Source organism: Macaca thibetana, chromosome 15, assembly GCF_024542745.1.
Source record: "Macaca thibetana thibetana isolate TM-01 chromosome 15, ASM2454274v1, whole genome shotgun sequence".
NCBI lineage: Eukaryota > Metazoa > Chordata > Mammalia > Primates > Cercopithecidae > Macaca > Macaca thibetana.
Genome location: NC_065592.1, coordinates 10,490,406 through 10,511,339, shown reverse-complemented (window position 1 = coordinate 10,511,339; position 20,934 = coordinate 10,490,406). Strand labels below are relative to the sequence as shown.

The 20,934-nt window shown below is 51.4% G+C and overlaps 4 protein-coding genes across 11 annotated transcripts in view; 2 read left to right on the top strand and 2 right to left on the bottom strand.

Annotated features, from left to right (window-relative positions):
* DPM2 (dolichyl-phosphate mannosyltransferase subunit 2, regulatory) overlaps positions 1-20,934 on the bottom strand; it is a 285,267-nt gene that overhangs the window by 116,106 nt on the left and 148,227 nt on the right. The window lies entirely within an intron of this gene.
* Positions 1-20,934, top strand: part of BBLN (bublin coiled coil protein) — a 287,657-nt gene that overhangs the window by 172,305 nt on the left and 94,418 nt on the right. The gene's annotated exons all lie outside the window — the stretch shown is intronic.
* NAIF1 (nuclear apoptosis inducing factor 1) lies at positions 8,957-14,817 on the bottom strand. 3 transcript variants are annotated; one of them, XR_007719631.1, is made up of 3 exons: positions 14,059-14,817; positions 9,636-11,631; positions 8,957-9,547 (listed from the first exon to the last, which is right to left on the bottom strand). XR_007719631.1 is itself a non-coding variant. In XM_050760223.1 (2 exons), exons 1-2 carry the CDS (start codon positions 14,567-14,569, stop codon positions 11,159-11,161), a joined length of 984 nt encoding a protein of 327 aa, XP_050616180.1. In that variant the 5' UTR covers positions 14,570-14,817; the 3' UTR covers positions 8,957-11,158. The 3 variants fall into 3 exon arrangements, 1 of the variants encoding a protein (XP_050616180.1); XR_007719630.1 differs by having other exon boundaries at positions 11,105-11,631; XM_050760223.1 differs by having other exon boundaries at positions 8,957-11,631.
* The window catches only part of SLC25A25 (solute carrier family 25 member 25), a 44,956-nt gene continuing 39,685 nt past the window's right edge, over positions 15,664-20,934 (top strand). Inside the window, exon 1 of one of the 2 annotated variants that reach the window (XM_050760078.1) lies at positions 15,664-16,043. In XM_050760078.1, the coding sequence (XP_050616035.1) occupies positions 15,786-16,043 (258 nt within the window). In that variant the 5' untranslated portion in view covers positions 15,664-15,785. The remainder of the gene's footprint in view (positions 16,044-20,934) is intronic. The other variant, XM_050760077.1, reaches the window with a different exon arrangement.

The following is a 20,934-nucleotide window of genomic DNA, read 5'->3' as shown; positions in this document are numbered from 1 at the left end:
GAGGCAGGAGAATGGCGTGAACCCGGGAGGCAGAGCTTGCAGTGAGCCCAGATTGCACCACTGCACTCTAGCCTGGGCCACAGAGTGAGACTCCATCTAAAAAAAAAAAAGAAAGAAGAAACAGGCAGGACGGGCCCACATTCCTGATCCTCAAGATCACCTGAAGCCAGGCTCAACCTCCACTGGCCTCCTGCAGGAGCAAGCTTGGGACCCTTGTCTGAGCCCAGGGATTTTTGCCTGAGTGGCTGTAGGCTGCAGGCAGTTGAGTTTATGCTGCTGGGATTGGCGGAATCCTTGGAGAGCTGTGCAGTTAGTGATGGGTCCCCAGGTGGGGCCCTTCCTGCTGTCTTCAGGCCAGGCCCTGTGCAGGGCTCTGGGGCTCCTCCTCACCCGTGTGCAGCTCCTCACACCATTTATGGCCTTCACTGATTCACTGAGTCTTCTCATCAGCCCTCGGAGGCCACACAGGTGGGGAATTGGCAGCACTATGGAGGTGCGAGGGAGGTGGGACTTCCCCAAGGTCACAGCACCAAGATGGGGCCGGGCTACTCTGGGTGGGGCTCCCGATCCACCTGTCCCAGGTCCAGGGACAGGATCAGCTTCGGAAGGCTGATTCATGCTCACGCTGTCATGGGAGGTTGACTCACAAAGGCAGCTGTGCAGCCAGGAACACCTGGGGCGGACCCCCAGCTCTGCCACTTACAAAACCTGTGGCATCAGGTGAGTTTTGGCTCTTTAGTCTCTTCCTGTCTCAAATGTGGAAAATGCAAGACAGCTTACAGGAAGACTGTTGGCATTCAATGCAACTGACATCACAATAAAAGGTATATTAAATTCTCCGCTCGGGGACTGCGCTATGCACTCGAAAAGTGGGAATAAAATAGATGTTGTCTTTGTAGGACAGCTGGCAAAACTGGTGTGATCTTGCCCCCCCCCCACCCTCCACGGAACACTGGGCGATGTCTGAATGTATTCTGATTGTCACAACTGGAGGGGCCGGGCGTGGTGGCTTGTTCCTGTAATCCCAGCATTTTGGGAGGCAAAGGTGGGTGGATCACCTGAGGTCAAGAGTTCAAGACCACCCTGGCCAACTTGGTGAAACCCTGTCTCAACTAAAAATACAAAAATTAGCTGGCCGCGGTGGCACGTGCCTGTAGTCCCAGCTACTTGGGAGGCTGCAGGAGAATCACTTGAACCCGGGAGGCAAAGGTTGCAGTGAGCTGAGATCATGCCATTGCACTCCAGCCTGGGCACAGAGTGAGACTCAATCTCAAAAAATAAATAAATAAATAAAAAATCCCGGAGCAGGAACTGGTTACTCCTGGCATCACATGTATAGAGACCAGGAATGCTGCTAGCCATCCTACAGCGAACAGGACAGCCCCCACAATAAGAAGTGTATCCAGCCGGGCGCAGTGGCTCATGCCTGTAATCCCAGCACTTTGGGAGGCTGAGGCGGGCGGATCACCTGAGGTCGGGAGTTCGAGACCAGTCTGACCAACATGAAGAAATCCCATCTCTATTAAAAATACAAAATTAGCTGGGTGTGGTGGCGCATGCCTGTAAACCCAGCTACTGTGGAGGCTGAGGCAAGAGAATCGCTTGAACCCGGGAGGCGGAGGTTGTGGCGAGCCGAGATCATGCCATTACACTCCAGCCTGGGCAACAAAAGCGAAACTCTATCTATAAAAAAAAAAAAAAAAAAAAAAAAAAAAAAAAGTGGCCGGGCGCAGTGGCTCACGCCTGTAATCCCAGCACTTTGGGAGGCTGAGGCGGGCGGATCATGAGATCAGGAGATGGAGACCATCCTGGCTAACACGGTGAAACCCTGTCTCTACTAAAAATACAAAAAAAAAAAAAAAAATTAGCCTGGCGTGGTGGCGGGTGCCTGTAGTCCCAGCTACACGGGAGACTGAGGCAGGAGAATGGCATGAACCCGGGAGTTGGAGCTTGCAGTGAGCCGAGATCAAGCCACTACACTCTAGCCTGGGTGACAGAGCGAGACTCCATCTCAAAAAAAAAAAAAAAAATAATATCCAGCCCAAAATGTTAATCGCGTTGGGATTGAGAAACCCTCCTATAGCAGGACACAGACATTTAAACCATACGATTACATGTGTGTGCATTAACACGTGAGAGGAAACACAGGCCGGGTGTGACCCAACGAAGTTCCCTATAGAAAGTGATGAGATCCATGCTGGATGTGAGGGGTGAATAGGAGTTACGAAAGTAACGAGGGAGAAAGTTGTTCTAAGTAACAGCAAAGGCAAAGGTTTGGAAGCTAGAAAAAGAGCCTGGGCCAGGCGCAGTGGCTCACACCTGTAATCCCAGTAGTTCGGGAGGTCGACGCAGGCAGATCGCTTGAGGTCAGGAGTTTGAGACCAGCCTGGAACATGGCAAACCCCATCTCTACTAAAAATACAAAAAATTAGATGGATGTGGTGGTGTGCGCCTGTAGTCCCAGGTACTCAGGAGGCTGAGGCAGGAAAATCACCGATTCCAGGGAGGCAGAAGTTGCAGTGAGCCGAGATTATCATACTACACTCAAGCCTGGGCAACAGAGCAAGACCCTGTTTCCAAAAAAAAAAAAAAAGGAAAAGAGCCATATATATATATATATATATATTTTTTTTTTTTTTTTTTTTTTTTTTTTTTGAGATGGAGTCTCACTCTGTCGCTCAGGCTGGAATGCAGTGGCACGATCTTGAAGAGGCCAATATTTTTAAGGAAGTAAACTTTCTCGATGTGACTGGAATGCAGAGTATAAGGAGGGAAGTGGCGACAAGTCACGTTAAGGAGCTGATAGTTTATCCAGGGAGTTAAGAGACGTAATTGAAGGATGGAACAGGGCGTAGCATGGGTAGATTTGCTTCCGAAGACCTCAGAAGGGCCTGGAAGACCTCGGCAGGGCCTGGAGGCAGGAGGCCAGTAAGGAGGCTGCTGTGGGTATCACGGGTGAGAGAGAACGTGGGAAAATACTACTAAAAATACAAAAGCCGGGCGCGGTGGCTCACGCCTGTAATCCCAGCGCTTTGGGAGGCCGAGGCGGGCGGATCACAAGGTCAGGAGATCGAGACCACGGTGAAACCCCGTCTCTACTAAAAATACAAAAAATTAGCCGGGCGCGGTTGTGGGCGCCTGTAGTCCCAGCTACTCGGGAGGCTGAGGCAGGAGAATGGCGTGAACCTGGGAGGCGGAGCTTGCAGTGAGCCGAGATCGCGCCACTGCACTCCAGCCTGGGCGACAGAGCGAGACTCCGTCTCAAAAAAAAAAAAAACAAAAAACAAAGATTAGCCAGACATGGTGGCAAGCGCCTGTAATTCTAGCTATTCAGGAGGCTGAGGCAGGAGAATCTCTTGAACCTGGAAGGCAAAAGTTGCAGTGAGCCAAGATCGCGCCACTGCACTCTAGCCTGGGCAACAGAGTGAGACTTTGTCTAAAAAACTAAATAGGCCGGGTGTGGTGGCTCATGCCTGTAATCCCAACACTTTGGGAGGCCGAGGTGGGCGGATCACCTGAGGTTGGGAGTTCTAGATCAGCCTGACCAACATAGAGAAACCCTGTCTCTACTAAAAATACAAAATTAGCTGGGCGTGGTGGCGCATGCCTGTAATCCCAGCTACTCGGGAGGCTGAGGCAGGAGAATCGCTTGAAGAAATCGCTGAGGCGGAGATTGCAGTGAGCCGAGACCGCACCAATGCACTCCAGCCTGGGAGACAGAGTGAGACTCTCTCTAAAAAGAAAGAGAGAGAGGGGGAGAGAGAGGAAAGGAAGGGAAGGGAAGGGGAGGGGAGGGGAGAAGGGGATGGGAGGGGAGAAGACGAGGGGAGGAGGGGAAGGGGAGAAGAGGAGGGGAAGGGGAAGGGGAGGGAAGGGAGGAGAAGGGAGGAGGGGAGGGGAGAGCTGAGGGAAGGGAAGGGGCAACTCCACATAGGATGAGAGAGAGAGGACCTCCAGGGGACTGTGGGCGTGGGCAGCAGGGAGAGCTAGCCTGGACCGGTGGGAGCTGGTAAAAGGCCTTTTGAGGAAACAACGTCCAAGCAGAGCCCTGAAGGCTACCCAGGAGCTGGGCAGGGGAAGAGGTGGGGCAGGCAATCAGCACGTTCTGGCACAGCCGCTAGGGCTCTGCCGCAGGACAGACCATTTTGAGAACCACATCTCCCTTTGTAAACCTCCATACTGAAGTTAGTTCATCATCTCTAACCAAAAGGCCTGGGTTTGTCCCCGCCAGTTCCTCCCAGCAGGCACTCCTTCGCACCCTCCGAGAATCTTGACCGATTTGTCTAGAGTTTCTGCAAGGGTCAGGAAGGCACTTCAGGGAGATTTCCAAGCAAGGCATGTGAGTGAGCCGTCTTAGGGGTAGAGTCCCAGCCCCAGTGGGGCAGGTCCAGCTGCCACTGAGAAATGGACAAGCTGTTCCCTCTGGGATCTGATCAAATTGCAAAATCATGAGCAAATAAATGATCATTGTTTTCAGCCACTAAGTTTCAAGTTGGTTTGTTACACAGCAAAGACAACTGAAGCAAGCAGCTCCTGGCGTTGAGCATCTGCTGTGTGTCCTGCACTGTGTTCCGTGTTCTGTGAGCAACAGCTTGTTAACTTCACTCGTCCTTCTTATCAGAGGAGGACTTTTAGAGAAATTAAATAATCCCATCCCAGAGCACAGTCAGGAAGTTAGAGACAGGAGGACTCAGAAGTCCCAACACTTACTTGTGAGGAACGAGGTTCCTGGCCACAAGCCTACATGCGATCTCTCAGGCCCAGCCAGAAGCAATGACAAAGGCTGAGCCTGGCAGGCCTTAGTGGGGTGGCAGGAAGAGCTGCCTCTTTTTCTTTCTTTCTTTTTTTTTTGGAGACGGAGTCTCGCTCTCCATCAGGAGTGCACTCGGGCTGGAGTGCAGTGGTGCGATCTCAGCTCACTGCAACCTCTGCCTCCTGGTCTAAAGCGATTCTCCTGCCTCAGCCTCCTGAGTAGCTGGGATTATAGGCCCCTACCACCACTCCCAGCTAAGTTTTGTATTTTTAGTAGAAATGGGGTTTTACCATGTTGGCCAGGCTGGTCTCGAACTCCTGACCTCAAGTGATCCACTTTCCTTGGTCTCCCAAATTGCTGGGATTGCAGGTGTGAGCCACTGTGCCTGGCCTAATTTTTGTATTTCCCTCTTTTTTTATTTTTATTTTTTTTTCTGGGTAGAGACAGGTTTTTGCCATGTTGCCTAGGCTGGTCTCGAACTCCTGGGCTCAAGAGATCCTCCTGATTCGGCCTCCCAAAGTGCTGAGATTACACAAGCACAAACAGTGCAAGGAATCTTGAACACACTTTACTATCAGTAATTTTCCACTCCAGCCCTTCTCCCTCTTGTCCCACTCTGACCCGCACCAAGTCCATAAAACAGCAGGAGTCTTTTTTTTCCTGAGGATTCCCTCAGCAGTGAGAAGACACCCCCATGTGTAATACATCTCACCCTTACCTGGCGCTGTCCTGTGGGGAAAAAAATGGAACATAAGGGGAGTGGCGTTTTCTCCTCTTGCTTACGCCATCATAGTAAGCAATTACAGGCTTCACTGTTACTTTCACTGTAGCCCGTTGTCTTCATGGACTAAGGTAAGGGGACAGCTCAGCAGTCTCTGACTCGCGCACCCGCCTCTTTCAGAGAAATTGCACTCACAGCCTCCCGGCAATGGCCTCTTCCCTGTACTGGCCTTGGTTCCCACGTCCCCAGTCAGCCTTAAGTCCTTCCCACTCTGCTTTCTGTGCCCCTGCCACCTTCTAGTTCCAGGGTCACATCCTTTGTAATCCCATTCAAACCGCAAAGCTCCCATTGTGACATCAAGACTCGATAGTGACCACTTCGGATTATCGGTCACTGTAATGATGATGACAGCAGCTGTATTTGTTGAGCACGAGCTATTCCCAGCACTGCCTTGTGGATCTGTTGGGCAAACATTATTGAAGAAAGAACTGGCCGGATGCCATGGCTCGTACCGTAATCCCCGCACTTTAAGAGGCCGAGGCGGGAGGATGACTTGAGCCCAGGAATTCGGGACTACCCTGGCTGACATGGCAAAACCCAGTCTCGACAAAAAAATACAAAAATTAGCTGGGCATGTGATGTGTTCCTGTGGTCCCAGCTACTAGGGAGACTGAGGTGGAAAGATCTCTCGAGCCCAGGAGGTCGAGGCTACAGTGAGCCATGATTGTGCCACTGCACTCCAGCCTAGGCGACAGAGCGAGAACTTGTCTCAAGACAAACAAAAAAAGAAAGTACTCTCACCTAAAATACAGTTTACAAAGCATGCCTTTCCAAAAGGCTATCAAAAGGGTTTAAAATATTAAAGTTTCGGGAGGCTGAGGCAGAAGAATCGCTTGAACCAGGGAATCAGAGGTTGCAGTGAGCCGAGATTGCGCCACAGCACTCCAGTCTGGCGACAGAGCATGACTCTGTCTAAAAAAAAAAAAAGAAAGAATACTAACACAAGCTGCCTCTAGGTCTCATTTGAGCTAAACACTCCTCCAGGTCAGGTCAGGCTCAAATCATCTCTAGGTAACCTCAAATCTACTGGCAGCAAGGTCACAGTAGTTAAGAACAGTAGCTAACAGCATGGGCTACACTGGGTAATCAGGTAGCTGTGGGACACTTCAGGCAAATTGTTAAACCTCTCTGATTCTCAGTGTCCTCACCTGCAAACAGAACAGTGTTAGTGCCGACTTCCTGGGGCTGTTGCAAGGAGTCAATGAGATAATGCTTATAAGGCCTCAATAGACTAGGGGTTCAATAATTGTTGGGTTTTATTGTTACAAAATACTGGTGAGAGTGGTAGCTATGCCCAGGAATACTGAGATCCCTCCAGAAAGAAGACCAGTCTTATTTAAAGGAGTATCCTGGTTGGCAGGACTTCCCAACTGCTCAGCAGAAAATCCAGAGAAGCAGTCATCCTTGGTGCAGGATCCGGATTCCAGCTGAGTTTAAGTCCTCCAGTCTCTGAGCCAAGGTTCTTAACCAGCCTGGAGTAGTGGCTCAGAACTGTAATCCCAACACTTTGGGAGGCAGAGGCAGAAGGATCGCTTGAGCCCAGGAGTTGTAGGCCAGCTTGGGCAACATGGTGAAACCCCTTCTCTTTTTTTTTTTTTTTTTTTTTTTTGAGACAGAGTCTCGCTCTGCTGCCCAGGCTGGAGTGCAGTGGCGCGATCTCGGCTCACTGCAAGCTCCGCCTCCCGGGTTCACGCCATTCTCCTGCCTCAGCCTCCCGAGTAGCTGGGACTACAGGCGCCCGCCACCGCGCCCGGCTAATTTTTTGTATTTTTAGTAGAGACGGGGTTTCACCGTGGTCTCGATCTCCTGACCTTGTGATCCGCCCGCCTCGGCCTCCCAAAGTGCTGGGATTACAGGTGTGAGCCACAGCGCCCGGCACGTGAAACCCCTTCTCTAAAAAAAAAAAAAATAGCTGAGTATGGTGGCACATGCTTGTAGTCCCAGCTACTCGAGAGGTAGAGGTGGAAGGATCAATTCAGCCAAGGAGGTCAAGGCTGCAGTGAGCTGTGATCCTGCCACTGCACTCCAGCCTAGGTGACAGAGTGAGACCATGTTTTTGTTTTTTGAGACAGAGTTTTGCTCTTGTTGCCCAGGCTGGAGTGTAGTGGTGCGATCTCGGCCTCCCAGGTTCAAGCAATTCTCCTGCCTCAGCCTCCCCAGTAGCTGGGATTACAGGCATGTGGCACCATGCCCAGCTAATTTTTGCATTTTTAGTACAGACAGGGTTTCTCCATGTTGGTCAGGCTGGTCTCGAACTCCTGACTTCAGGTGATCCACTCACCTCAGCCTCCCAAAGTGCTGGGATTACAGGCATGAGCCACCGCCAAATGGCCAAGACCCTGTCTTTTTTTTTTTTTTTTTTTTTGAGATGGAGTTTCTTGTTGCCCAGGCTGGAGTGCAATGGCGTGATCTCAGTTCACTGCAACCTTAGTCTCCCGGGTTCAAGCGATTCTCCTGCCTTAGCCTCCCAAGTAGCTGGGATTACAGGTGCCCGCCACCACACCCAGCTAATTTTTAGTATTTTTAGTACAGATGGGGTTTCACCATGTTGGCCATGCTGGTCTCGAACTCCTGACCTCGTGATCTGCCTGCCTTGGCCTCCCAAAATGCTGGGATTATAAGCATGAGCCACCACGCCCGGCCAGATCCTGTGTTAAAAAAAAAAAAAAGAAAAAAAAATGTCTTAACCTTCAGAAAGTATCAGGATTACTGAGGGCTTGTTTACAATGCATAGTCTTAGAGACCTCCCTCCAGGTTTTGAGTAAGACCTGGGATTGGGTACACTTAACAAATGCCTCAGGTAATTCTTTTTTTTTCTTTTTTCTTTTTTTTTTTTTGAGATTGAGTCTTGCTCTGTCACCCAGGCTGGAGTGCAATGGCATGATCTCAGCTCACTGCAACCTCCGTCTCCCAGGTTCAAGCGATTCTCCTCCTGCAGCCTCCTGAGTAGCTGGGATTACAGGTGTGTGCCACCACACCCAGCTCATTTTTGTATTTTTAAGAGAGATAGGGTTTCACCATGTTGGTCAGGCTGGCCTCAAACTCCTGACCTCGTGATCTGCCCACCTCAGCCTCCCAAAGTGCTGGGATTACAGGCATGAGCCACGGTGTCTGCCTCAGGTAATTCTTCAAAGTCCCAAACACTGCCTTAAACCAGGAATAGACTGACTTCTACTGTAAATGGGCCAGAGAGTAAACACCTTTGGCTTTGTGGGCCAGATGTCTCTGTAAATACTCAACTCTTGCTTTGGTGGTGGAAAAAAAAAAAAAAAAGGCCATAGGTTCATAAATGAATGGGTGTGGCTGTGTTCCAATAAAATTTTATTTATAAAAATAGGTGGTAAGCCTGATTCAGTGTGTGGGCCATCGTCTGCCAGTCCCTGTTCTCTTCTATATATAACCAATAAAGACACAGAGATGTATGTATAAAAAAGTGATATGTCTTTAATTTAAAATTATGACCTGGAAATAACTAGTCAGTTTAAGTGATCCAGACTTCCTCTTCATACCCAAATGGAACAGACACAATATTGGCTCAGATTTCCAACCCCAGAACAAAACCAAACCGAATCCTTGGGAAGTCCCTGCAGTGACCTTGCTGGGGCCATCAGACTGCACAGAGTGGAGGCGTCCAAGCTCCTGGGCTGCTGTTCTCCAGCCACACTGAGAAGAGCTTTCCCTCTTCCAGCAACTCCCTCGCTGGGTCCGATATCCCCCTTCACCTCCCTTTTAGCTGGCACTGCACGAATGCCTCCACAGAGAGGCTGACACTACAGCAGTCACTTCCAAACTGTCTTCGGTGCATCTTCAGGGCCACCTTCCTGTGGTCACAATAGAGGAGCTGAGCATTCTAAACGTTCCTGCCCAGGAGGGCGGCGTCTTCACTTTTTAGCTGAGGTCTGGAGCCCTGAGTTGTAACCATTGGTCACGTGTGGCTGAGGCACCGGCAGCAAATCGGCAAACTTGGGAAACGATCTGGGGAGATGTAAGGGCCTTGGTAATTGATGGTAAGTCTGAAAATGAAACAGACAAATGGCATCTGGGTAAAATCCTTACAGACATGTCAGAAGAGAAAGTGTAAAATGGAACAGGGAACAGCACCTCCTTCAGCACTCCAAGGCTCTGCCTGCTCTTCCCTGAGCACAGAATCCAAAGGGTCCCATTTCTGGTGTGTGTGTGTGTTTTTTTTTTTTTTTTTTTTTTTTTGAGATGGAGTCTCGCTCTGTCGCCAGGCTGGAGTGCAGTGGCGCGATCCAGGCTCACTGCAACCTCCGCCTCCTGGGTTCAAGCGATTCTCCTGCCTCAGCCTCCTGAGTAGCTGGGATTACAGGTGCACACCACCACGCCCAGCTAATTTTTGTATTTTTCGTAGAGACGGGGTTTCACCATGTTGGCCAGGATGGTCTCGATCTCTTGACCTCGTGATCCACCCGCCTCGGCCTCCCAAAGTGCTGGGATTACAGGCTTGAGCCACCGCGCCCGGCCAGGGTCCCACTTCTTAGGTTGGCTTCGCCTCTTCCTCCTCCTACATTCAGGGTCAAGAATGGCTTTGGATTCACTCAGCCACTCAGAGAGAGTCTCAAGAGAACAGGAGGCACTGAGGGCTGTGGCAGGGGAAGAGTCCAGCGTGTGATGCTCAGCAGGGCTTTTTTTTGCTGAATTTTGGAAATGTGGAGTCAGCAGAGGAGGAAGGGTGTGGCCACAGGGCGGCCCTCCTGGAGGCCTTCCTAGGAGGGGTTCACACACAGAAGAAATACAACTGGCTAGAAGCAAGCCTCCGCGCAAAGCCAACAGGTCACTCAGACCCACTGCAGTGGGGCAGCAAGCTTCCACACTAGTTGGCTTTCTCGAAAATTTACAGCATCCAAAGCTTGACCTGAGTCAAAAGCTCTAGGGGCAAACCACCAAAGGACTACCCAGAGATGCTGTGGAAATCCAGAGAGTGGCCAAACCGTCCTCATCACACACAGTATTCCTGAGCCAGACTGGCTGCACACTGCATGCATTACGGAGGCGTCCCAGCGCAGTACTTAACAACGGCCTGTGCTGTGCCTGGGGTGGGGTCAGGGGAGAGCACAACAGTCATTGGAGTCCCCTGAGAACTGAGGCACAGTGAGAAGGAGAAAAGGGTGGGGTTTCCTCCTTAGGCAAAGTCACACTGCCTCCCAAGGGAGGAAGATATTATTGCTCAACTGCCAGCACCAGTGACATGACCCTACTTGAAAGGATGGCACCTGGGGTAGGGCAGCTCAGGAGAGACCCAGGCTGGGCGACAGCCCCCAGTGACAGCCCGCTGTGTTGTTCCTTACAGTTGTCCAAGACCAAGGCTGGGTCATGTCACAAGCCTGGGGTCGTGACAACACGTGTCCCATCACATGCACCTGTGACCCCCAGCTAACCAATCTTCTGGGTCTTAGCAAGGCAGCTCAAGTAGGGGGAGTAAGAGTTTGGGTCCCGGGAGCCCAACAAATTCCTCTTCTCAAAAACAGTGCAACCCCTAAGCGTTTATTAAAGAGGGAGCTGTGCACATGGCCGGCCTAAGGCCAAGGCCAATCACAGGACCCACTTACAAGACCATGGAGTTTTCATCCCATCATGGCAGAAGGCTGGCCTGACCCCTGCCCTCACTGGATGATGCTGTCTGGCTGCCCATTCTGGGCCACCTGCCCAGGGTCAGAGGTGGGGGCCGGGTTAGCTGTGTTGCTCTGCAGGTAGCGGCGGAAATCTTTGATCATGGGCCGGAGGACCTGGATGAGGACGCTCAGGGCAGCCTGTGTGCCCTCCATGGCCTGGGCCTGGCGCTCCTGGGCACAGGCCTGCACTTCCTGGGAGCGGCGGATCATCTGCAGTAGGTCGTTTTGCTGCTCCAGGTGCTGTGCGATCTCCTTCACATGCAGGTTGGTGACCCGCTGCTCCTGTATCAGCTTGGCGGAGTTGAGAGCAATGCGGCTCTTGAGCGCTTGCGGCTTGACCGATGTGTCTGCATGCTGGGCCATCATGTCCACAGGGGCCTCCGGTGGCAGCGGCGGGGGCGCCTCAGCCGTGCAGTACTCCACCACGCCCTCCTCCAGCGTGTGATAGGTAGTCTCTGTGGGGACTGCGGGGTAGAAAGAACAGAGGCCAAGGGAGGTCACTTTCTGGAAGGAATACAGCTGGCTGTATAGGGTGGGGAAGAGGCCATAAAGTCCTGTCCTGGAGGGACATAAAGGGAAATCCAGGCCATCCCTGGCTGCATAGCTATTCAGGTATAAATCTAGAATCTAAGGGGTTCAGAATCTTAATCTACTTGGTAATCAAAGGGCCAGCCCTGGATCTGGCAAAAGCAAAGATGTTGATCCTAATACTAGCAAAACTTTTAGAGCAACTACCACATGTCAGGCACTTTGTACTCATTAGCTCAACAAATCCTCAAAATGACACCAAGAGGTCGGTGCTGTCATCTTCATCTTCCAGAAATGAGAAAACAGACCAATAAATGTAGAATGACTTGCTAAGGTCACAGAGCTTATTCAGCAGAGCCAAGAGGCAAACCCAGGTCTCCCTAACAGCAGAGCCCAATGTGCTCCTGACCTCCACGCTGGGCTGCTCCTGGCTAAGAAAGGCACCCCCTGCCGGGCGCGGTGGCTCACACCTGTAATCCCAGCACTTTGGAAGGCCGAGGTGGGTGGATCACCTGAGGTTAGGAGTTCGAGACCAGCCTGACCAACATGGAGAAACCCCGTCTCTATTAAAAATACAAAATTAGCCAGGCGTGGTGGCGCGTGCCTGTAATCCCAGCTACTTGGGAGGCTGAGGCAGGAGAATCGCTTTAACCTGGGAGACGGAGGTTGCAGTGAGCCGAGATCGTGCCATTGCACTCCAGCCTGGGCAACAAGAGCGAGACTCCGTTTCACAAAAAAAAAAAAAAAGAAAGGCACCCCAGAGGCTGGGTCACATGCTCTCTGTGGTACCAGTGAAGCAGGCATCTTGGGTGGGACTCTACACATGCTCTTTGCAGCCACATTAGTCCTACCTCCTTTGATGCTTTCTGGTTTTTTTGTTTTGTTTTGTTTTTTTGAGTCGGCGTTTTGCTCTTTGCCCTGTCGCCCAGGTTGGAGTTCAGTGGCACGATCTTGGCTCACTGCAACCTCCGCCTCCCGGGTTCAAGAGATTCTCGTGCCTCAGCCTCCCGAGTAGCTGGGACTACAGGCGCCCGCCTCCAAGCCTGGGTAATTTTTGTATTTTTAGTAGAGACGGGGTTTCACCATATTGGCCAGGCTGGTCTCGAACTCCTGACCTCAAGTGATCCGCCCACCTCAGCCTCCCAAAGTGCTGGGATTATAGGAGTGAGCCACTGTGCCCGGTCCTTTGATGCTTTGACTTGACTTCCTAGGCCCCTGTGGTCAAGCAGAAAAGGAGGTGGGAATGGGGCAGCGGTAGCTTAAGTGCCCAGTCAATGTCTCCCTGTCTCTCATCATCTGGGTCAATGGGATACTTAAACGTTTACCCTTCCTGTTCCAGAGCAGCATCTGACTTGGACCCGTGTTTGTCCCCCTTACCCTACCCCCGTGTATTCTTGAGAAATACGCATTGCAAGGGGATGGCACTCACACATCCACCCAACTTCCCCAACCCCCACTGAGAACCACTGAATGATCCAGCTCACAGCCATCACAAGCGAGCAGAGGTAACAGTCACGGGTACAAATCCTTCTTTGAACTAAAAAATCCAACCAAAGTTAGCTCTGTTGTCATTCCTAGCTGAGAACCTTGGAAAGGATCCTAGCTGGGCTGTTTGGGCCTCCACACATGTGGGAGAGGTCAAGCTCCTCCATCCTTCAATGCCAATGTCAGCTATGTGTCCCCACGCCACCAAGAAGCCCCCTTCCTCTTCCGGGGCCTTAGATTTTCCCAACTGATGGTGAAGCTATTCCTATATGTGTCATCTCTGTCCTACTAGAATATAACTGGCCTGTATTTTAGACAACTTGGTAATCCCAGTGCCCAGCACAGGGTTTGGTACAGAATAAGTGCTAATGTTTGATGAATGAATGAATGAATGGAGTAGATTAACACCAGGAACCAGGAGGCTCCCAAGCAGCACCTGATCAAAGATCCCCCGCACTGAAAACAGAATCCAGATGTTGTCTCACTTGGGCAGTATTATTCCCATCAATTTTTTTAACAAATATGGCCTGGCTGTCTACTACAAGCTGAGCCCTGTGAAAATCCTCTGGGGATACAGACACGGTCTCTTGTCTTCAAGGACCACCCAGTTCGGCAAGTGGAGGTAAGTCATGGACAAACATGGTGGCAATGATCAGTGGTGAGCTATCCAGCACATCAGAAGTCCAGCCCACGTGCTGAGGAAGTCCCAAAGAGAGCAAGATCACTTTTGTCTGGGGTGCTGCTCTTGGAAGGCCTCATGGTCTTCCAAGACCCCCATCTGACCTCTGACCCTTGGCAGCCAACCTTCCCCAGGCCACCCCAGAGCTTGCTGACCCTTCCCACTTATGCACGCCGCCTGGGCAGGAGAGGTCACTCACTCTGTGTCAGGGTGACCGTGGCTGCGGCTGCGGTGGCCGAGGGTCCGAGGGCCACAGGGTGGATCTCTGTGGTGCTGGGCAGGCTGATGATGGTGGCCTCGCCCAGCAGGTTGCAGATACGTTGTTGCATGGGGGTCAGCAGCACTGGGGCTACAGCTGGGCCACCGCCGCCACTGCCACCGCCTGTCCCAGGTCCCCCAGCTCCGTCCTCCTCAGTGGACCCCGGCGCCTCACCACCCTCCACGGCGGCCCGGACCTGGGCAACCTTGCGACGGACCTCAGTCTTGAGGTCAGACCACTTCTTCTTGACCTCAGGCAGCTCCCTGCGGCAGGTGGCCACAGCGTTGACCCTTCTCAGGATGCCGTGCCAGGCCGCGCTCTTGGCGGCCAGGGGGACCCCGGCGTTGAAGTGGTTCACCAGCAGGTGCTTCTTCAGCTCCAGCTCCTCCACGATGATCTCCACCTCCCGCTCCGAGAAGTTCATCTTCCTCTTCTTGGCTGGGACGGCCATGGCCTCTCCCCTCCCCTCTTTTTAAAGAAATTATAATCCCCTCAAGCGCCCCAATTCTCCTTCTCTTCTCCCTCAGCCTCGCCCCTCACCCACCCCCTACAGGGGATAGGCCAGGCTTGCTCGAGGCCAAGCACTAGGCCTTTGGTAACCCCCCTCGCTACGCAAAGTGCGTAGGGCCCAGCCCCAACCGGCCCGGCCGCTGCCAGCCAGCGGCGTAATGGCTTCCTGAATCTGCCTCTTCCGCCGAGGTGTGCGGAGATCCGCCCACTTCCCGTCTTCCCGCCTCCCAGCGCTTCTCCGGGAGAACCCGCCTTCCCGGTTGGTAGAGGCTCAAATATCACGTCGATCACTGGTTCTTTCGGTCTGTCGCTCAGCTACAGAGCACGCCCACTTACTGTAATTCGCCTGATCATTGGTTTAAAATTGTGTCTGTCGCCCAGAGCGCCCCGCCCACCTAACCTTTATTCACTTCCATTGGAAAATCATTCTGTCGTTCAATTATCAGTATTAAGACGATTAAGCCGTTAAATTCAGCTATTTTATTGATGGTTTAGGGAGTTAGATTACCAAAACCCTGCTTCCTGAGGATACTTCGTGCTTTTGGCCGTGAGCCATGAGTCAATTTTAAATTCCTCCCACCGGCACAAACTCTGCCCCGCAACTGCAGTTCATAAATGCTCTCACACAAATCCTATTTCCCACCGGAGGCTACGATCTCTGCGTACACGACCGCTCCTCCCATCCTTAAGATCCTGCAGTCTAAACAGAGTTAGTTCATCAATGGAAACTGGACACGGGGCCTTCCGCCTGCCAATCACAAGATTCCTGCCTATCGCTGCGTGATTTTCTCTCTCTTGGCCCCCGGCTCAGCCAATCCCCGCCTCCCTCAGTTTGAATCGGCCCCAGGCGGAACAGGGTGACCCAGCCCACCCCATTGATCCGGGTAGTCCGGGGCGGTGTGGGCTGCCCTTAGGCAGGCTCCGCCCCTCCCGGCTCTCCATCCGAGCCTGTGATTGGCCTTCGGTGCGCCAGGGGCGTGGCCGGTGAGGCGGGGCGCGAAGGGGCGGGGCTCCCGGAAGCCGCCCCTCCCGCCAGCTTGCCGGCGTCTCAGAGCCCGCGCTCGCAGCTCCAGAGCGCCTGGCGTGCCTTCCGCACGGTGCACGCCGGCCGGCCGCCCCAGCCCCCGCCACCGCCCGGAGCCCCTGCCTCGCACCCGATGGTGAGCAGTGTGTTGTGCCGCTGTGTGGCCTCCCCGCCGCCGGACGCCGCCGCCGCCGCCTCTTCGTCTGCCTCGTCGCCGGCGTCCGTGGGGGACCCCTGCGGCGGCGCTATCTGCGGGGACCCGGACCACCGGCTGCGCCTGTGGAGACTCTTTCAGACGCTCGACGTCAACCGGGACGGCGGCCTGTGTGTCAACGACCTGGCGGTGGGGTTGCGGCGCCTGGGACTGCACCGCACGGAGGGCGAGCTCCGGGTAGGCTGCGCGCATCCTCAGCACCGGCGGGGAGGGAGCCCCTCGAGGGCCGGGTGACAGGTCTGGGCCGCTGGTGACAGGTCTCGGGGGACGGCCCCTTGGGCTGCGCGGGATCCCTACTGTCCAGAGGAAGGATGCACCCTGACTCACTGAGGGACACCCACTTACGCCCTGATGGGAGTGGGGCTCTTTCCTGACTTCTTTGGGTGCTTGAGCCGGGTTCTTCGTGGACACAGGTGGGCACCCTCTGGGCTTTCTGATGGGTGAAAAGCCCTTTCTTGCCCGGGCTTTCCCCAGAGTAGAAGGCTCAGGAGTGTGCCTTTGTCACTTCCTGACCTCGAGGCCAAGCTGGACGCTCCCTTCACCCATGGATGGGTTCATCCATCGGTCCCCAGCAGCACCCCCTCCTTTCCCTCTCGTTTCCATGCCAGCCGTGGGCCCTGATCTGGTTCCTCTCAGGAGCATGTGGGAGTTGAAAAAAAAATTGGTATTGGGGTTTCAGGCTGATCCGTGTGGACGTGGGCGGTGAAGACTGACAGTTCTCATGATTTAGGCTCATCCCCATTGCCCTGTTTATCCAGAAAATGGGATCGTGATCCCTGCGGGTTGGAGTGTGGATGAAGTGAAAGAATCTGGAGGAATTTTTTTTCTGAAAGTCAAAGCGAGATTGTTACTGTTGTGGGCTCTTGGCCGAGGTGTGGGAATAGGGGCGCAGAGAAATGGTCATCCCTGGGCCTGCCAGGAAGAGAAGTGCTGGCCTTTCTGTATGAGAACCTCAGAGCAGGGGCTGTTTCTTTCCCTTCTGTCTCTTCCCCTTCAGTCTGACTTGGTAGATGTAGCTGCCATTTTCCCAAGTATTTCATTTACTGTGGCTTAGCCTGATTTACAACCTGGAATAGGACTCCTGAGTACTTTACCTAAGAACCTGTTTCTCTGCTGAGTTAGTTTGTTCTATTTGTACACACGACAATTAGAGAATCTCACAGCCAAGTATGAAGAGAATCTGGTAAACCGCCAATGAATTAAATCAATTTGTTGGGTGGGTGTACATAGGTGTTAACTCATGTACAAGATTATTGGATCAGCATCCAAGGTGTTGAGCCGTAACTATTAGGATCAGCCTAGGAGGACCAAGAGTAACACTACGCAACATAGAATCGTTGAGTTAAGTCCAAGAGATTTAGAGACAAGGTTTTTTTTGTTGTTTGTTTTGAGACAGAGTCTGGTTCTGTCTCCCAGGCTGGAGTGCAGTGGTGCGATCTCAGCTCACTGCAGCCTCCGCCTCCCGGGTGCAAGAGATTCTCCTGTCTCATCCTCCCCAGTAACTGGGATTACAGGCACATGCCACCATACACAGCTAATTTTTGTATTTTTAGTAGAGACGGGCTTTCACCATGTTGGCCAGGTTGGTCTCGGGCTCCTAACCTCAGGTGATCCACCTGCCTTGGCCTCCCAGAGTGTTGGGATTACAGGCGTGAGCCACTGCACCCGGCTAGAGACTAGTTTAAAAAAAAAATGTTTCCAGTTTTACACAAAATAGTGTTGTGAACTAGAGATTTTCCTGTATGTATCTGATGAATACTCACTTGAAAAGATAGAATGGCTGGCTGGGCACAGGGGCTCACGCCTGTAATCCCAGCACTTCCTGGGAGGCCGAGCTGGGTGGATCACCTGAGGTTGGGAGTTTGAGACCAGCCTGACCAACATGGATAAACCCCGTCTCTACTAAAAATACAAAATTACCTGGGCGTGGTGGCACATGCCTGTAATCCCAGCTACTCGGGAGGCTGAGGCAGGAGAATCGCTTGAACCCAGGAGGCAGAGGTTGCGCCATTGCACTCCAGCCTGGGCAACGAGAGTGAAACTCCATCTCAAAAAAAAAAAAAAAAAAAAAAAAGAAAGAAAGAAAAGGAAAGAAAAGATAGGAAGGCTAAACCCAGAGGTTTTCTGTGTCAAACCTACCCACTTGGCATTGCTGCCAGGCACATTGAGAACATCTGGCTGTGGGAGAATGTTAAATGTTTACACCATGCTTTGTGCCTCAACTAGAGTCACAGCGTTCTCGAGATTCGAGGCACATCTGATATTGATCCTAATCTGTTTTTTTAGTGGTGAATTTCTCGGGGCAAATAAGGAGAAAGTGATCATTTTTCTTTCTGGTTTTGAAAGAAAACTTTTTTTTTTTTTTTTTTTTTTTTTTTTTTTGAGACGGAGTCTGGCTCTGTCGCCCGGGCTGGAGTGCAGTGGCCGGATCTCAGCTCACTGCAAGCTCCGCCCCCCGGGTTTACGCCATTCTCCTGCCTCAGCCTCCCGAGTAGCTGGGACTACAGGCGCCCGCCACCTCGCCCGGCTAGTTTTTTTGTATTTTTTTAGTAGAGACGGGGTTTCACCGTGTTCGCCAGGATGGTCTCGATCTCCTGACCTCGTGATCCGCCCGTCTCGGCCTCCCAAAGTGCTGGGATTACAGGCTTGAGCCACCGCGCCCGGCCAAGAAAACTTTTGTTAACCAGAGAGCCTAGCCCCTTGGGGTCACTTTGGCTCTAAAATCTTTGACTCTGTGACAGATCTAAGTTCTCTGATATGGAGCATTTCTTCTTTATTCTTTTGGTGTGTGGGTTTAGTATAGAGTGTATTTCATTTATTTGTCTATTATTATTATTATTATTATTATTATTATTACTTGTCTGTGATGGAGTTTCACTTTTGTTGCCCAAGCGGGAGTGCAATGACACGGTCTCGGTCTCAGCTCACTGCAGCCTTCTCCTCGGGGGTTCAAGTGATTCTCCTGCCTCAGCTGCCTTCGGACTACAGGCACGCTGGGACTACAGGCGCGCGCCACCACACCCGGCTCATTTTTTTTTGTATTTTTAGTCGAAACGGGGTTTAACCATGTTGGCCAGGCTGGTCTCAAACTCCTGACATCAGATGATCCACCCACCTCGGCCTCCTAAAGTGCTGGGATTATAGGCATGAGCCACCGCACCTGGTCTATTTATCTATTTTTTTTTTTTTTTTTTTTGAGTTGGAGTCTCGCTCTGTCACCCAGGCTGGAGTATAGTGGTGTGATCTCACTGAAACCTCTGCCTCCTGGGTTCAAGCAATTCTCCTGCCTCAGCTTCCTGAGTAGCTGGGATTACAGGCACCTGCCACCATCCCTGGCTAATTTTTGTATTATTAGTAGAGAAGGAATTTCACCATGTTGGCCAGGCTGGTCTCGAACTCCTGACCTCAAGTAATCTACCCACCTCAGCCTCCCAAAGTTCAGGGATTACAGGCGTGAGCAACTGCACTGGGCAGTATAGACTGTATTTCTACAACTTTTTTAGCTTTTGAACAAATTCAGTTGTTATACAGCTTTGAGATCAGAAATAATTTATTAGGTCATTACCTGTAAAGGAGCACATGTTAGTCCTGTGGGGAATGTTTGAAGTATTGGAGAGAAGATCTGCCTTTTTGTAAATAACTGGGCAACAGGAAGACACCCTGCCTCTTGTGCTCCCGTACCACTTCCTGTTGAATTAGTATTAACTGCCTACAGAAAAAGCATTAGTATTAACTGCCTACAGAAAAAGCAGTGCTGTGGCTTTGCAGAGCTAACTGGAGCCGAAAGAGAACTCTGGGGCCCTTTGGGTCAAAATGGGTCATCTGCCGCGGGAATAGATGTTGAAGAAGATGCTTCCTATGGCCCATATGAAACCAGTGTGAGATGCTTGGGTTTGCAAAGGAATCAGCTGTGAGTGCTTATCAGAGGGTGATGGGTAAATCCAGGCCATGTGACTTCACAAAGCCTCTTAGCTTATAACAGTCTGGGTCAAGTTTTCTTTAAAAGTAAACCAGCAAGTTTTGCCGTCTGCCTTTGTTTGAAAAGAGATGGGACAGTCATAAAAAATTGCTTAAAATGGAAGTGGGCAGAGAAACCGATGGCAGCCAGCCAGGGAAATTTTCTTTGTAAAGGGCATGTAAGCGAGAAGCTTGTTCTGGGACAAAAAAAGGGAAGAGTTCATTAAAGAAGAAAGCAAAAAGATGACGACTACAGTAGTGACTTGGGGAGATGAGACTCAGCCAGAGCTAATTATAGATTGCCTATTTAAGGCATTTTCATGTGACCAAATAAAATCTGGGTCTTAAAACAAATTTAAAACATAGGTTAGAGCTCAGGCAGCCAATTAGAGGAAGAAAGCAAGCTGTGTTACATGTAAACAGTTGTCTCTTCAGCTGAGGCTTTTGGGCTCTTGTAAGGGGCTGGTGTTTATTGCAGGTGAGGTTCTAGATGAGCTGCAGTTTGTTCATTTAGAGACTGGCATCCACACCATCTCGTTTGAGCCTCACAAAAACCTGTGAAGTAAGCAAGTCAGTAAAATTATTTTTACTCCATTTTACTAGGGAAGGAACAATGGTTCAAAAAGACAATGGAACAACGTCAAAGATCATTTGATTGCTAGGAAGTTGGACCAGAGAAGGAATTGGAACCATCTTCTGATTCCTGCTCCTCTCCTCGTTAACGCAGTTCTTTTCAGGAACATGAAGAGAATTCTCAAGTTCTTTTGGGGGAACTTGAGAAGGAGGAGGAGAGATCACTTAGAACCACATATTTTGCTCCCAAAGTATAGGCTTCAAGATTATCCACAGTTGACCCTGTCAAAGAACAAGAATCCACTCCCCTGTTTCTCTCCCGGACCTGAGCAATGCACATGAGGCAATCCCTATTGACTTGAAATTATTGAATGGAGATCAGTAATGTCAAGTTGGTATTGCTTAATCAGACAGACTGTTGAACTCTATACCTTTTAAATGTTTGGCCATTTGTGGATGTTTATCAAAAGAGCCAGACTTAGATAAGATAGTCTACAGAAGAAAGCTCCTTTCCAAGAGATAGACATTATTTGCTATA

What these genes read in the sequence shown, in the direction of transcription:
- NAIF1 (XM_050760223.1), bottom strand. Translation starts at nt 14,569, where the DNA reads ATGGCCGTCCCAGCCAAGAAGAGGAAGATGAACTTCTCGGAGCGGGAG. An exon ending in CACGGTCACCCTGACACAGA is followed by an intron (nt 11,632 to 14,058) that starts GTGAGTGACCTC and finishes TCTACCCCGCAG; the next exon opens with TCCCCACAGAGACTACCTAT.